The 18,169-nt window shown below is 37.3% G+C and overlaps 1 protein-coding gene across 1 annotated transcript in view; it reads right to left on the reverse strand.

Annotated features, from left to right (window-relative positions):
• Window positions 1-948: 948 nt before the first annotated feature.
• map4k5 (mitogen-activated protein kinase kinase kinase kinase 5) overlaps window positions 949-18,169 on the reverse strand; it is a 135,188-nt gene continuing 117,967 nt past the window's right edge. Inside the window, exons 24-32 of the mRNA XM_073039812.1 lie at window positions 16,540-16,654; window positions 15,928-15,986; window positions 14,669-14,772; window positions 14,062-14,239; window positions 13,300-13,368; window positions 10,291-10,383; window positions 8,146-8,216; window positions 4,570-4,625; window positions 949-2,778 (exon numbers count right to left, since the gene is read on the reverse strand). Of these exons, the coding sequence (XP_072895913.1) occupies window positions 2,691-2,778; window positions 4,570-4,625; window positions 8,146-8,216; window positions 10,291-10,383; window positions 13,300-13,368; window positions 14,062-14,239; window positions 14,669-14,772; window positions 15,928-15,986; window positions 16,540-16,654 (833 nt within the window). The 3' untranslated portion in view covers window positions 949-2,690. The remainder of the gene's footprint in view (window positions 2,779-4,569; window positions 4,626-8,145; window positions 8,217-10,290; window positions 10,384-13,299; window positions 13,369-14,061; window positions 14,240-14,668; window positions 14,773-15,927; window positions 15,987-16,539; window positions 16,655-18,169) is intronic.

An 18,169-nucleotide genomic window follows, 5' to 3' on the forward strand; every position in this document is an offset into this window, starting at 1 on the left:
CCTGGCCTTTCCTAACAATGACTGTGAACAAGCCATAGCCATAACAAGCCAATGAAGGTCTGATACCTTAGTAAAAGTTATCTGAGAGCTCAAATCTCTTGGGGTGCCCAAACTTTTGCATGGTGTTCCTTTCCTTTCCCCCCCCCACTCTAAAATGGTAGAAAACAAAAATAAAACACTAATCTTGCCTAAAATGTTGAAAAGAAAGTTTAATCTTTAACTTTTAGAGATCAGTTCATCTTCTACTCACTTAACTATTCACAGTAACAGAAAATTTGACCAGGGGTGCCCAAACTTCTGCATGCCACTGTAGAGTATCTCAAGCCACATTTTTAAACTCATAAGGCAGCCTTTTTAAGGAGAGCATGAACTGGGAAAATAATCATTTGCTAATCCTTATTTGTATAAAAAATTACTTATAGTTTCCTGATGGTTAAGTATCCTGACTTGATTTCCTTAAATCAGCATATTTTAGTTAATGCATATACAAACATTATGAAGCGTGTATGATATTCAAAAGATTCAAATACATTGTCTGACATTCACTGCATTTCTAGGACAAAAGACATCCTCAGCTAATTTAAATTTAAACCTGTAACATCACACAAAAAGTTATCTTGGTGGGAAAAAGCAGTTTAATATTTTTCATTTTATAGTACTTTATTGATGGCACAAATCTTAGCTTAAATTAATCCAAATATAAAATTGACAGTTTTAAAACATTTACACTGAGGTGATATAGGGATGATGGAGAAAAAAGTTGCTTATTTGTAAATGTTGCTCTTCCATTTTCCTTTTTTTTGCAGATTTTGTTTTTAATGGAGTAAATTTGTAGAACACTCAACTTGATTTGTTCCAAGCAATTAGCATTAGTAGGAAAACAGTAAATGGTTTAGCTTTAAAATCTGAAGTAGTATCTTCCCAATGAATGCATCGTAACACTTAAAAAATCCTTAAAATAAATATTTTAATTGATAGAAATATTTTAGAAATGAGCCCCAAAATGCTGCTCAAAATAATTATCCTCAGAATCTATTTGAATATTATCATCAAAGAAACTTATTACCATTCAAAACACTTAATGTGATGTCATCGTTTAAACAATCATTTTAAGGAAAAATATACAATGCAGCAGATTGGTAACAATACCAGCTCATACAGCATGTGAGAATACTAAAAATACAAGCAAAATATTTTTGTAATTCAGTTTGTAAATTATTCAAACCACAAAAGTTATAAAATAATATTTTGGTGAAACATCAGAGTGTATAACAGCTAGATCAGCAACAAGGAAGAAGTAGAAAAACCAGTAATGAAATTCACACAAGCTTTTTTCTACACAAAGAAATATTATGTCCTACTGCTTCCGATATTAAAATAGAACAGCTTTCTAGTGCTTGTTCACTTGAAGCAAATATGAAACAAATTTAGAAGAGCATTGAATACTTTATTGTACATTATTTACAGATGCTTATTACAAAGTATCAATTCAAATTATTGGGCTATAGTGTTACTGAATTTTAAACAATGATACTTAAGAATGAAAATACGAAAAATTCACTGAAATGACTAGATGATGGAAAAAAAGGAGGATAATATTCAGAAGGTGAGGTAGAGCTGAAATGATAACCAAAGATGTTCTCAGGTTGGAAATTAAACCATATTCCAATTCCAAAGTAAATAATGAATGAAACGTGATGGTTCCCACACATTTAGGATTAAAACAGCCAGGAGCATTTTAACTAGATTTTTCAAACACGTGTATTTGTTATCAATTTTCACCTGTTTCATCAATACACTATTAATGCATGCGTACAAAAGCAACTGAAATATACATACAAAGAGATTAAAATGCATGAAAAACACTGTGGCATCTATACAGCTAAGCCTTCCAATTTAAAAGTTGTACAAAAAAGTGCTTATATAGTGCCTTTGTACAATGTGTAAGAATTCAAGTCTAAATTAAATACTACAATGTGCTTATGCATACAAACTTAGAAAGAACACTTTTTCCCTTATAACCCCAAACAATGCAATGCAAATATGAAAAATTATCATTAGCTATTTCCCCCATGAATATAATTTTTAATACCATTGACAGATTAATAAATAAAGCATTTAAATATTCAGTTTAACGTTATACTATGGCAGAAATTTTAAAGCTGTACAGTCCCGCAGCTGATGCCTTAAAAAAATTCCTATAAAATAGTTACACTATTCTGCAAGTAGATTTAGATCACAAAGACAAAAAGCAGAATAAAGCATCAAATTTTGATGCAAGGCATTTACGAAATAAAAAAGACCTTTGGGAAAAGTATTAGAAAATGTGACACTTGACAAAGATTTCTGTATACTTTCACTTTGTAAAATTAGAAATTATATATTTGTTATGGTTTACAAAGTTGCAGCTCGTCAGGGATTTTATGAAGCACATTTGATATGACAGACAAACCACACAGTGGCTGAATATTTTAATAAGCCACATCTAGCCACCAAATTTACTCGCTTTCTTAGGAAATCTACCTCATGATAGAATTGAATACAAGTCAAAAGTTCAATTAGTCAAGGCCAGGGCCGACTTCTACTCCCATTTTATAATTCTCTCAGCAGTGAATCTTCATTGTTTGAAGCTGTTTTCTGTTTGCTCCAATTGAAGCAGCAGTCCCTGTGATTAAGTTTCTTGATGTTGCTTAGTAACTGTTTTCATGGCCAGCTAGGATATAGAGATTGCTGTAAGCCATAGGATTATCTGTTGGTCGACTTTCTAGAACTACAACTCTGAAATGAACAAAACAAAATTCCAGTTATTGCTTTATGCCACTATAAAAAGTAATGATATTTCTAAAACATGATGGCTACAATCAATATTGTTCAAGTTCAAGGTTTTCCAATTGCCCTCTACAGTTGTAAAATAATTAACCTGTTATTTCTTGAAAAGAGTAAATCCATATATTCCACCTGTCTATAGGTTATATACAAGATAATTGGCATATATTGAATTAGTATTGAGTGAACCTAACCTTACAAAAGATAAAGCAAGTCTGAACTTCTAGATTTTCTCTGGAAATTTCTACATCATTCACTATTCAAAGGGTTCTCAATTCTATATGTAACAAAATAATAAGCATTACTACAGCCTGATGTAATCCATTTTCTGAAGCAACTTAGAACACTTGACACCACAATCAAATTTAGCCACTAAATGTCATGATAGTGTATAAAACACAGGAGCCAACATTCCTGAAAAAAAGATTGTGTTCTACTTTTCTTGCTCAAGGATGTATAATCATCATTCAGCTGAATGTACTTATGTATCCCACAACTTCAAATCCTGGGAATGCCAGCAACTCCATGCAAGATCTAGCAACAAAGTGCAATCAGAAAATCTCTGGTGGAACTCATTGAACAAGTTTGGGGCTTCCCTATCCCTCAGGACTCCTGAAAAATCACTGGAACTTGTGCTAAAAAAATAGCATCAGTTCCATTCAGAGCTGCTTGGAAAATTTGAGACTCTGTGGACCTACAGGTGATCAACTGAAAATCAACTGAACTCCTTACAAGAACACTAGAATGCGATTACAAATCTTTTAAAAAAAAAAAATAATTAGTTTTTTTATACATTTTCTACATCGCTACAGATAAAAAAAAACCCAGATCGAAATGAAGAACATTAATACAGTGCAAAAATAAACATACAATAATAATATAATACTAAAGAAGATAATTGAGAAAGCACCCAAATTGAAGATATGTAAAATTAGTATCCTCCCCAAGCCCCGCAACAAAAAAGAACTCCAGACCAACCACAACACAATCTAGAGAGTATACATCAGGACATTCAAACCCCCAAAACTGTAAATACACTTAGTAACAGAAGGTATTAATGCCTACTACCAACAAAAAAGGAGCTGAAAGCAAGGGACTGAAAAAAAAACCTTAGTTAAGAGGAAGGTTATGAAAATACTCAATAAAAGGTCCCCAGACCTTATGGAACTTTGTATCTGAATTAAGAACTGAATAATGAATTTTTTCAAGGTCTAAGCAGGACATAATATCATTAAGCCATTGAGCATGCGTGGGCGGGGCAACATCCCTCCATCTAAGGAGGATTAAACGTCTAGCCAGGAGAGAAGCAAAAGATAATATTCGACACTTAGTCGAACTCAGACGTAAATCTGTCTCACCCAAAAAACCGAACAAAGCAATTAAAGGGTTAGGTTCTAGGTGGTGATTCAGAATACAAGATAACGTTATGAAGACGTCTTTGCGATTACAAATCTTGAGATTATCATTAAAATAAACTGAGCTGTATCTAAGTATAAAATAAGATGTAGATTTAGAATGAGAAAAGATGCCTGTAGTAATTGATGTTCTGGGCCATGAAAGCTAAGAGAGAATTAAATAGAGAAAAGAATGTTTCACAGGTTGTTTTCTTTCTGAGCCTAGTATAAAGGTCTTGGACAGAAATAGTTGTTGTTGTGTTTTTTTTTTTTTACATACTACCAGTAATATCAATAATGTTTATATTGCAATATTTCAAGGACCAATATATACCAAAAAAAAACTTACCTATCAGATCCTAACAGATGAAAAACTCTGCTTTTATCAGATATCTCCTGGGTGACCTGAATTGAAAATTTGGAGATAAGTAACTTCTCTAAATTTCAAGTTAAATTTTACATTAGATTGGTTATACATAGACTGCAAAGATGCTTACAGGAGCATTAAAGATAAGACTGATGTTATATCACTTGAGTTTTGTAGGATCAAGTCCTTAAGATCATAAGACATAGGAGCAGAATTAGGCCATTTGGCCCATTGAGTCTACTCCGCCATTTAATCATGGCTGATCCCTTTTTTCTCCTCCTCAACCCCATTTCCCGGCCTTCTCCTCATAACCTTTGATGCCATGTCAAATCAAGAACCGTCCGTTACTTACGTTTGAAACTTTTAAGCAAAAACCACTTTTGTCAACAAATCTCAGAATAAGGTTAAGAAGGCATGGTATTTATTTATCTGCCATAAATGTCATGCTCTAATTATGAGTGTACAAATGGTTAGAAATCAATCTGTTCCTGTCGCCAGGCATCAATTGTAAGTCATTAAAGTTTTAGTATGTTGTGGGCATTAGTGGGCAATAGTTTTCTTGCAGAATTCTGCAGTTTATTTTGGGCAAATTCAGCTTATTTGTGGGGTTTTGTTCAACAATGCAAAACTCACATTATATTGAAAGAGGTGTTCAAAAGTGAACACTTTTGGAAAGTAGGGCAAGAAATTTACCAAAATATATGGAGGGTATACCACACACAAAGGCTTGAAAACCACTGGAATAGATCAAGTGTGGCTGTAAACATTTTTGACATTTTTATGTGTTTATATACCTGTTACTCTAGAGCATAGGTGTCAAACACAAGGCCCGCGGGCCATATCCGGCCCGGCGTACAATTATATCCGGCCCGCGAGATCATTTTAGATAGATCTATTATTTTAATTATTAATGGCCTGGCGATATGAAGTGCTGATAACACACAAACTACAGATCCCATAATGCAGCACAACAGCTGCCGATAGGCTACCCGGGAACATTCCCGCGTCAAACGTCTGTTGCTGTATACAGCGCTATTCTGAAGTCAAAGCTAACCCCTAACCATGGCGAAGAGAAAAGTTGATTCTGAAAAAAAGAGTCTTTCAAAACCGATGAGTATATGTTTACTGACATTGCCGGTAAACCTGTGCGTCTTATTTGTGGAGCTAATGTGGCTGACATAACAACACATCTCAGCGTCTTAAACCTTCAGTTCCAGGGACGTGACCGCATGATCACTGACATGTATGATGCAGTGAAGGCATTTCAAATGAAGCTGCTCTTATGGGAGACACAAATACACCAGTGCAACTTGCCTCATTTTCCCTGTTGCCAAGTAATGTTGAACCAGGTCGGCGCAATGATGTTCCCAAATGCGCACTTTGCTGATAAACTGAGCGCACTTCGCACTGAGTTCGCACGGCGCTTTGGTGACTTTGAAGCACAAAAAATTAATTTCGAGCTGCTTCGCAACCCATTTGCCATCAATGTGGAAACTGCACCTGTACAGATTCAGATGGAGCTGATAGAGCTGCAGTGTAATGGGACACTAAAGGCAAAGTACGACACTGCAGGGCCCGTACAGTTTATTCGCTCCATTCCTGAAGCAATGCCTCAGCTCCGTCTACATGCGGCTCAAACCTTGTGCATGTTTGGTAGCACATATCTGTGTGAGAAGCTTTTCTCAGTGATGAAGATTAACAAAACATCACACAGGAGTCGTCTCACTGATGAACACCTGCAGTCCATCCTGAGAATATCCACAACACAGAACCTTACACCAAACCTAAATGAACTTATTGCCAAGAAAAGATGCCAAGCATCCAGCTCTGACAAAACGGCATAAGAGCAAAGAAAACTGAGTGTTTTGATTTGTTGTTGTTTTAACTTTTGCTGAAAAGCACAAATTTTATTTATATTTTCAGGGTTTTTTTGCAGCATGCTCATATTTCTAACTTGTATAATACTGACAGGAGATATTTTTATGGAAAGCAAAACATTTAAGTTATTTAAAGTTTTAGTTTATTTTTTCTGGAATAATATTCCTGTCTGTTTTTATTAATATTTATGTTCAAAAAATGTTTAGTTTTAGTGTGTTCAATAAATGTTTATCCTGTTTGGCCCGCGACCTAAAGTGTGCTTTGAGTTTTGGCCCCATGTGCAATTGAGTTCGACACCTCTGCTCTAGAGTGTAAAATCTGGCCATTAAAATTTTAGAAACATACTTGCTGCAGGTCAATGATTATTAATGTAAAATACATTACAAACATGATAAAATCTACCTCCCCTTATATTTTCAATTGCCTATTCAAAAGCAGTCACATTACATTCCACTTACTGTATAAACACTCAAAATATCAGTGTTCTGAATCTGACACCAATATTCAGTCTGTTTATTGTTACCAAGGAGCTTGTTGATTGTTTACATTTCAACACCTTCCTTAAATGTTCTGCTGACATTACTTGTAAGGAACTCCTTAGTGCTGACTAATCCCATTTGTACAAAAGGTTTTGTTATCCATTTATGAATCTGTTTCCAAACGTCAAAATGCCATTCTTTGGGTTTGTATAATGCGTACAGCAAATAACTAATCGAATGATTCTGAAAAAATGTAACTTTATTAATTAAACCAATAGTTAATCAAATAAGAATGATAAATGTCTGCACATACATTTTAGATAAGGGCAGTATAAAGCAGGGTTATGATCTATCTCCACAACAGAAGGTGATCCCGTGTCCAAGGGAAAAAGTAATAATTTATTATACAGGTGGTTTTATTCCGGCCGATTTTATGACAGTATTAATCCTAGTTTTTCCAGTTCTCAAAAGTGGGGTAACAACCATTGTTCTAGTTATGTGCTCAAAAAGAAACTGGAATGGAAAATAAACTGAAGAACAAAATATGGGCTGAGGCTTATTGGTAAATGCACAAAATAGAAACTGTCTGTTCATAATTCTGTTGCATTAGATGTAAGAGTACAGCAGAGTTCCAGTTTGCTGCATTTCCTAGTACTTAGACAAGAGAAAATACTATTTGTTAACTAATCTGGCATGACATTCAAAACCCCTTAACTTCATTGGAGACAGCAGAGCTGGAGATAGGCAAATTCCATTCTAGAAAAAAAGTTAAATGTTTGTAGTTCTTAGATAATACTATTTTTACAGCTTTTAAAATTGCATTTTAGACATTTCAAATTTAAGACTTAAATGAATCTTACACCTTTTGCAAGGTGTAAAAGTAGGTAAACTTAGCTATCTGTCACTAGTTATGGAAATTTCAGGTGTAGGGCTCCTTCAAAGCAGAATATGCTGCTGGAATTCAGGACAATTGATGTCAGTACGATACACCACCCTTGAAAAGCAATTTTGGGCAGTGTGCTCAGGCTAGTAAGATCTGGTATGCATTAGTTCACAACAAAATATCCACATTTATGAGAGAATATTATGTTTGTACATATAATTAGGGAAAACAAGTTTAGACTGGACATCAATTGAAACAGTAGGTTAGGAATAATTATAATCCATATGCCAGCAGTACATTTAATGAGACAAGACTTACTTCATTTGACTTAAAGCTTTTGCCCTGCATGCCATGCTTCCAGAAGGCCAGTATACTGTCCTGAAGACACACTGAAATAGCATATATTAGCATGAAAATGTGTATTAGCATTTCATAAACACAAGAGATTCTGCAGCTGATGAAAATCTAGTACAAAACACAGAAAATGCTGGAATTGACATTTTGGGCTGAGATCCTTCATCAGGATTGGAAAGGAAGGGGGAAGAAGTCAGAATAAGGTACGGGGGTGGAGGGGAAGGAGTACATGCTATTAGATGACAGGAAGAATCAGGAGGGTGGAGGAGGGGAGGGTAATGAAGTGAGAAGCTGGGAGGTGATAGGTGGAAAAGATAAAGGTCTGAAGAAGGAATCTGATAAGAGAGTGGACCATGCAAGAGAAGGAAGGAGGAGAGGCAACAGGGGGGAGGTGATAGGCAGGTGAAGAGGTAAGAGGAGATTAGAATGGGAAATGGAAAGGGAAGAGGAATGGGGGGAGAAATTGCTGGAAGTTTGAGAAATTGATGCTCATACCATCAGGTTGAAGGCTACCCAGGTGGAATGTAAGAAATTACTCTTCCAACCTGAGAGTAACTCATTATTGCAGTCAAGGAGGCCATGGACTGACATGGATTAAAATTAATATTGTTGACTACCGGGAAATCCTATTTGTTGCAGATGAAGCAAAGATGCTTGACCGGTCTATGTCGGGCCTCACCAATGACCACCAGATACAGTAAATGATCCCACAGATATGCAGTGGAAGTGTTGCTTCACCTGGAAGGACTGTCTGAGGCCCTGAATGGAGATGAGGGAGGAGGTGAATGGGCATATGTAGTACTTCTTCCATTTTCATGGTTAAGTGTCAGGAGGGTGATCAGTAGGGAGAGATAAATGGGCAAGGGAATCACAGAGAGTGAAAGCAGAGTTGAAGGGAGGTAAAGATGTGTTTGGTGGTAGGATCCCACTGACGGTGGCAGAAGTTGCAGAGAATGATGTGCTGGATGCAGAGTCTCACGGAGTAGTAAGCAAGGACATGGTAAGGACTATTCTTGTTAAAATGGCATGAAGATGGAGTGAAGGTTAATATCTTGGAAATAGAGGAGATGAGGGAGAAGGCAGCATCAACAGTGGAGGAAGGGAAATCCTGTTCTTTGAAGGAGGACATTTCCGATATTCTGGAAAGGGAAGTCTCATTTTGGGAGCAGATGCGAAATGAAGGAACTGAGAAAGGGAATGTCATTTTTACAGGTGACGGGGTAGGAAAAGGTATAATCAAGGTACCTATGAGAGTCAGTACGTTTATAAAAGTAGGTAAATTCTGTTTATTGTTGCTTGTCCAGCTGAGTTCTTCCAGCATTTTGTGTGTGCTAGCACTTAATATTTGGGTTTGTTAATATTTACTTCACATTTAGGTTATAAGTCTTTGGAGAGTTTTTTTTCTTACATAATCCTTAACAGGTACATTTAAAATTTAGGGTAATTTCACAATAACTGAGAAACAATTTTGTTTTCTTTTATAATTGATAACCTAATTATGTTTGATATTATTTGAATATCTAACTTTCAAATCAAAACATTTTGAATTGTTGAATTTTGTATCATTTGCCCAACATTTAGCTGAAGTCTTCCCACATACAGCCACACCCTCTTCTAAAAGACAAAATTATTTTGTCTTCACTGTTTTTGTAAAGGTACTTCATATCCCAACATCTTGAATGAAAGTAATTGTCCCCTCTATCCAATTCTGAATAGTGCTATGTTTGCCTTATTTTAACAAAAACAAATTACGTTTAGATGGCACCATTAACTTCAGAAAGTATCCTATTACAGGTAGCAAGCAAAATTTGCACCTTAATCTTCAGTAAAACTTTAGAAGACTGAATTTGACAAATCTAATTGTTCATAAATAATGGAACTACAACCTAAATGACAATGAATGGTACTTTACTGAATTCTACCCATACATAAAATATAAGATCCTAGAGGTTTCCTGTTTTTATCCAATTAAATACATCACTTTACACTTATTGGACAATTTCATCTGGCCTTTACCTACCCAATTTACCAGCCTGATTTAGTGATGCATTCCAAAAGCAATTTAAAAAATTCTACATTTGTTTTTTGAAATTATAGCAGCTCACTTACCTACTGATTCAATGCAGAAGTCAAAACTTAACTCTGATGCCAGTTTTTTGCTCGACTTCAATTTACCATGAAGATTTACAATTTTAACATTTTCTGCAAATAAAAAGTTAAAAGTTCCACTTTAAACACAATTATTTGACGAGTAATGAATAAAACTGTTGCCTGACGAACTAATCTCTACATGCAGAGGCAAACTGTCAGCTTAGAGACACATCCTTAATCATTCCTCTAGACTATGATCCCAAGAATCACATCATAGGTATAACTATTTAGCAATAATTGTGCTATTTGTTACCCAGTAAGAGCCTCAAAACACTAACTTTGGGTGTCTGCATTCTATGTCCTCAGAAGCTTTTAGACCATCCATGCGAATGACCTTTTATCAGCAAAGGATTTAAAGGGCCTTGTAGCTATTATTTGTGAAACACGAAATACTGAAGTAAACAACGACACTGGAGCAAGTCTGTCATCAACACCCAATCTGAATTGTGGCATCCAATTTGCTGGCCTCCTTTTAGTGCAATAACCACTCTGGTGTTCCTTGTAACTCAAGACCATTTGTGCCCAAAGACCGTCACCCAAAGACAATTCTCTGTGATCCTGACCGCAGTTTACATATCACCAAAAGCTGATGGTAATCAGGCACTTGAGATATTAAATAGTCATCACCAAACAAGAAAGAGTCCACGCCGATTCATTTGAAATCATAGTCAGGGACTTCAATCAGGCTTGTTTGAAGAAATTTCTGCCCAATTACCATCAGCATTACCATCATCTGCGGAACCAGATTTTTAAAACAATAGAATTCTGCTGTACTACGATGAGGAATGCCTACCGTTCCATGCCCAGACTGCATTTCAGGAAATCTGATCACTTGGCTAGCCTTCTCCTAGCTGGATATAGGCAGAGGCTAAAGAATAAGGCTCTAGAGACAAGGGCAACAAAAAGGCGACTAATTAAGATACAAGAGGTCCAGATACAATCTCCAGAAAGCCACCTCGTCGAAGAAGTAACAATTCTGGACTAAACTGAATCACTAAAGGAAGCTCAACAGCTATGCCAAGGCTAGAATGCTATTACCTCTTACTAAATGAAAGCAAGCAACATAGGTGACAACAAGGCTTTGCTTCCAGATCAGCTCAAAGCCTGCTATGACTGTCAAAACATGGAGGAAACTTCATGAACTCCCACAGCCCCCAACGACCCTGTGATTTCAGTCTCTGAGGCCTATGTGAAGCCATCCTTTAGGAGGGCGAACCCACAGAAAACATCTGGCCCAGTTGGGGTACCTGGCTGGGCACTAAAGACCTGTGCTGATCAACTGGTTGGAGTGTTCACTGATATCTTTAACCTCTCAATTTAGCAGTCTGAGATACCACCTGCTTCAAGCAGGCTTCAATTCTGCTGGTGCCTAAGAAAAACATGGTAACCTGCCTCAACGACTATTGTCCAATAGCACTTACATCCACTATGATGAAGTGCTCTAAGAGGGTGGTGAAGAAACACATCAACTCCTGTCTGTGAAACAATTTGGATCTGCTCCAATTGGCATCCCGCAGAAGATGTCATTTCATTAGCTCCTCACTCAACACTGGAACATTTGGCCAGCAACGATGCACATATCAGGATGCTCTTTATCAATTGTGGCTCAGCATACAATACTATCATCGTTCTGATTGGCAACAACACCTTCTCCTTAATCTCCAAAAACACAGGTGTACCACAAGACTGTGTGCTTCACCACCTGTTCTATTCACTTTATTCTTATGACTGAGGCTAGGCACAGCTCAATGCCATATTTAAGTTTGCTGATAACACCACTGTCATTGGCTAAATAAAAGGTGGTGACAAATCAGTATAAAGAGGGAAGATTGAAAATCTGGCTCAGTGAAGCCAAAACAACAACTTCTCACTCAATGTCATCAAGACCAAGGAGCTGATTATTGACCAGAAGGTCCTCATTGGGGGTTCAGACACAGAGGGTCAGTAACTTTAAATTCTCCCATGTTATCATTTCAGGGGATCTATCCTGGGTCCAACACACAAGTGCAACTACAAAGAAAGCACAGCAGTGCATCTCCTTCCTCAGAGGTTTGCAAAATTTCAGCATGACATATAAAACACTGACTGATTTCAATAGATGTGTGGTGGAGAGCATATTGACTAGTTGCATCATGGCCTGGTATGCAAATACCAATGCCCCTGAACCGAAAATCCTACAAAAAGTATTGGATACGGCCCAGTCCATCACAGGTAAAGCCCTCCCACCATTGAGCATATCTACATGGAGCAGTGTCACAGGAAAGTAGCATACATTATCAAGGACCATGCTCTCTTCTCACTGCTGCCATCATGAAGAGACAGGAGCTCTTTGATGCCACACTCAGTCAAGAGCAGTCATTCTCAATTTAGCTCTGGAATTCAGTTCTTTGGTTTTTGTTTAGACTGAGGTCACAATGAAATCTGGGGAAGGTGGACCTGGTAACACCAAAACAAAGCTTTAGTGAGCTGGTGAACAGTGACAATGTGCTGACTGATTACACTGACAATGACCCTCTTATTACTAAGTTGATCATTGATAATAGACTGATTGAGCAGTAATTAGTCAGATTTGATTCATCTTGCTTTTTGTCACAGGGCTAATTGGGCAGTTTTCTACATTACCGGGTAGATTCCAGTGTTGCCAAGTACTTGAGAGGCTTGGCTAGTGATGCAGCTAGCTCTGTAGCGCGTGTCTATGATACTACTTTACTACAGATTTAATACCAACTTTACTTGGCTGACTCTCAACAGAAGGCCAATGTAGTGTACATAAGTGAGCTGACTATTGAAAAAATGAAGTCCATCATCCATCTTGCACAGATAAACAGCTTAAACAAATGAAATGCATGGCAACTACCTAGCTCCTCAAATTTAGTGCGCAAGGGTGATAATAGGTCAGAACAACATAAGTAGGAATACACAACAGAATTTGCAGAAGCTACTCATGGAGAAGAGAGAGTTACTTACGATCCATGCAGACAAGAACTGTATCCCTTTCCAACTGGGTTACATGGATGGTATCTAACTGGCAGGTAGCTAAACACAATAAATGCAGGCCATTAAAGCATTAGGCAGAAATTTATTTACTTATTTTTTTTAAATCTGCTATAAATATTACACATAACAGAAAACTATTTTCCAAGTAGGTGATCAAAAGGTATTTTGAAAAACAGTATAAAGCTGGGTATGATGTAAATAAGGTAATAGATAAAACTGTATTAGAATACATCAGCAGGAGTGGCCATCAGGCCTTTCAAACCATGCCTGCTATTTATTATAATCAGGTCTGCTCTACACCGATCTCAGCTCCTGTTTTATGTCATTTCTTCATATTCCCTATTACTTCATCTATCAAATATTTATCCACCTCAGAGTGGAATAATACTAATAATTCAGCTTCCAGTTTGCTTAGGTAAAAAGTTCTAGAGATTCAGCACTGTGCAAGAACTTTCTACATATCTCCATTTTAAATGGCTGGCCCTTGTTTAAGACTCTCCCAAAAGTAAAAACACTTCAATGTCTACTTTGTCAAGCTTCCTTAGGATCTTCTAAGCTCCAAGGAAAGCAGGCCTAAACTATTCAGATTATCCCATCCTAGGAGTTAGGATGTACTGCCTCTAATAATTTATAAGGAGACCCGGATGCCATTGGAGATATGCACTATTTTGCAGAAAACTACTAAGTCACTGACCATGACCAAAGTTACGTTAGTCTAAAGGTATGTCATACCTGAACCAATCTCTGTAAACCATGAGGAAGAAGAATTCAGATTTATTGTCTGAAACCGGACCACCTGGCTGGGTTCACTGCCCTTACTGATAGCTACACAGATCATTGGGTATTCTTGTTCAGGTACCACAAGCATTTCAAACACTTTCAGAGGGCTTGGAAGTGGAAAATCAAAATGCTGGAAGGAATAAAAAAAAACAAAATGAAAGTTTTTGTCATGTGAAAACCAGCATTAAAGCATTTTAACATGCTTAGACACAAGTAGAAAAATGTAGACTTTCAAAAACAGATAACTGAATATTACAAACACACCACATATTTGCATGTTATTTAAATACATACATTTATTAGTAGTCAACATTTAGATGCTATGGAAACAAAAAATCCAGTACCAAAATAGTAAATATCATAGCCTCCCATTTCAAGAATTAGCCTGGTAAATCACCTCTGTAATGCTCCAAATGTTAGTATATTTTTAAGGTAAGGAGACCAAAACTGTACACTGCATTCCCAGTGAGTTCTCACACACTGTATAATCTCAACTAAACCTCTCTATTTTTAAAGAGGGGTTTTAAAAATAATATGCATAAAGGTGAAACAAACTGACCTTTATTAGCATGAATTTTTGCATTGGTTCATACCACTGAAGCAAAACAATACCAGACTGCAGTGCCCCGCAGAGGTACTTCCAACCAGTGTATGGATTCCGCACTAAAATTAATGAACAGAGATCAATTACAAATGTTGATAAAAGCTATTAAAAATCAATATACTTCTGCATGATAAAAGGAATGAGTTTTCAATAGATTAATGCATCAACCCAGATAAGTGTGAAGTGGTTCATTTTGGTAGGTCAAATATGATGGCAGAATATAGTATTAACGGTAAGACTCCTGGCAGTGTGGAGGATCAGAGGGATCTTAGGGTCCAAGTCCATAGGACACTCAAAGCTGCTGCACAGGTTGACCCTGTGGTTAAGAAAGCATACGGTGCACCAGCCTTCATCAATTGTGCGATTGAGTTTAAGAGCTGAGAGGTAATGTTGCAGCTATACAAGACCCTGGTCAGACCCCACTTGGAGTACTGTGCTCAATTCTGATCACCTCACTACAGGAAAGATGTGGAAACCCTGGAAAGGGTGCAGTGGAGATTTACAAGGATGTTGCCTGGATTGGGGAGCATGCCTTATGAGAATAAGTTGAGTGTAGTCGGCCTTTTCTCCTTGGAGCGATGGAGGATGAGAGTTGACCTGATAGAGGTGTACAAGATAATGAAAGGCATTGATCATGTGAATAGTCAGAGGATTTTTCCCAGGGCTGAAATGGCTAGCAACAGAGGGCATAGTTTTAAGGTGCATGGAAGTAGGTACAGAGGAGATGTCAGGGGTAAGTTTGTTGTTGTTTTTTTTTAAACACAGGGAGTGCTGAGTGCATAGAATGGGCTGCCAGCAGCGGTAGTGGAGGTGGAAACAATAGGGTCTTTTTAGAGACTCCTGGATAGACAACATGAAGCTTAGAAAAATAGAGGGCTATGGGTAAGCCTAGGCAGTTTTAAGGTAAGAACATGTTCGGCACAGCTTTGTGGGCCGAAGGGCCTGTATTGTGCTGTAGGTTTTCTAAGTTTCTAACATGAAATTCAATTTTCATGTGCTAACCACCATATATGATTTTTATATCTTGTGCACATTCAGTGTTGAATTGCCTATAAGAAAGGCTTTGTGAAGAGGAGCTATTGGTCAATTACCAGAGTCATATTATATGTGACCATGCAATGAAATGGATACATTCATACCCTTAACTTCTTCTTAAAGAGCCAATTATGGCATCATGCTAATAGGTATATTAAACAAAACAAAACTTTACTCACCAATGCAACATTTGTGGCAACCTTTAGTTTCAGGAATTTTTGTTGTTAAGGCAAATCTCCTGCAAGTAGTATACAAGTTAATTTAAATTCTATTTGACAGCTTCATATTGTAATATATTAACACACCATGTTTATTTCCAGTATTTAATATCCTAAACTATTCACTATTAACCAGTCTTTTTTTTTGCTGTTTCAACCTTACCATTCATTTCTATCTGTATTCCATGAGCACTTAACAGGTTATTCTTCATGATGTGTTCATATTTTTCCATTATTTTCTTTTAAATGTAATTTATCAGTCTGCCCTTCCGGTTCTGATTAAGGGACTATGCATCCAAAACAAAGTTCTTTGTGCTAATCCTATCTGAAAAGCTGCATTCCCTGCATTTCTCATACCATATTTTCTCAATCAGACAGACATCTGATTGCAGATGTTTCAGTACCAGTGTAAAGTCATGTTTTACCTGGAGCTAACTGAAAAAGGAGACTATAGAATGTGGAAAAGCATTCCAGTATGAAGAAAGCAGACTTAACATTGTCTCAAACTTTAACAGTACTAGATTTTAAACATTGTTAAACAACACTTAATTCTACAAAATGAAGTTTCCTTACCTGGGTATTATCTTATCAGGAAAACGATGTGTTTGAATATGGGATGCTAACCCAGGTTTCTTTGCCTGTTCAAATAAGCCAACTAGGTTGTGTGAATAAAGCTGAAACGTTTTACCTGCAATTGTAGAGAAACATGACCATTAAAGTCAAAAAATTGACAACTAAAATCAAATTCTGGCAAGCAAAAATGAAAGAAAATTTAGTTTGGTACAGGCTAGATGTAGCCACATGTAGCGAGAAGGCACAGCAAACAAAACTAGAGCTCACCATTCATGGCAAAACAAATGGAAAGTATGAGGCAGAAAGAGCAGACACAACAGTGAGATCCAGATTGAATATACAATACTCAGAGGGAAGTGAAAAAATAAGGTTAGAGAAACAATGCAAAAATAACTGCTAACATGATCTTCTAACTACTTCTAATCAGTAAGTGACTAGGACGAGGACTGGGATTGATTCAGGACCTAATCTATTCATAGAGGCAGAGGGCATGACTAAGATGTATAACGAGTACTCTGTCCCTCTCTGTCTCACTAATAAAAAGGGCACATCCAATGTAGAAATAAAAGACATACTTAATATTTGGCAAGATTGTAGCATTGGAAGGGCTGTAAAAGTCACTAGTCCAAAAGGGTGCATCTTTGGTTGATGGAGGAAAGTAGAAAATGCAGGACTGCTGGCCATAAGTGTAAAATCCTCCTTGAATATGTTCTTGTTTGAACTTAATATGTACAAGGACAAACTTATAGAATAGTTAGTTTAACTATGTTGGTGGGGAAAGCTTTAAAAAGATAATCGGGGAAGTGAATTAATTTGGAAAAATCTGAATAAACAAGGGGAGAATCAGCCGAGTTTGTCCTTGTACATATTAAGCATGATGAGAATGGGCCCAGATTTCAAGGTATTCCTTGTGAGATGTGGGAACTCTGGGAGACCTCTAGTCTTCCTGATAACTACATCTCCATGAAGTGTACCAAGCTGCCAATGGATGACCTTCAGCTCATACAGGACAAAAAAGGGGTGATAAGATAGGAGCTACAGGGAGGCAGTCATCCTTAAGTTACAGGAGACCGGTACCTGAGTGAACATCAGGAGAGAGAAAAGCAGCCAGTCCAGAGTCCTATGACCATTTCCCTCCACAATAAGTATACCACCTTAGATATATTTGGAGGTGGGGGGGTGATGACCTGACAATGGGAAGCTGCAGAGACCAGGTCTCTGGCACGGAGTCTGACACTGTGGCTCAGAAGGAAAGGGGGGTAAATTAGAGGAGGGTAGTAGTAATAGGGGATCCCATTATTAGAGGAACAAAAGGCAGATTCTGTGGACATGAAAATTACACCCGGATGCACGTGCCAGGTGCCAGGATCAGGGATGTCTTGTAACAGGTCCACGGCACTCTAACGGGGAAAGGTAAACAGCTGGAAGTTGTGGTACATATAGGTAACAACAGTAGAATCACAGAAAAAGTACAGCACAGAGACAGTATCTAGTCCAAGCCGAACCATTTTAACTGCCTACTCCCATTCACCTGGGTGACTATCAGGAGAGAGAAAAGCCATAGCCCTCCATACCCCTACCATCCTTGTACCTATCCAAACTTCTCTTGAACATTGAAATTGATTTTGCA

The sequence above is a fragment of the Hemitrygon akajei genome, chromosome 3 (genome assembly GCF_048418815.1).
Source record: "Hemitrygon akajei chromosome 3, sHemAka1.3, whole genome shotgun sequence".
In the NCBI taxonomy this organism is placed as follows: Eukaryota; Metazoa; Chordata; class Chondrichthyes; order Myliobatiformes; family Dasyatidae; genus Hemitrygon; species Hemitrygon akajei.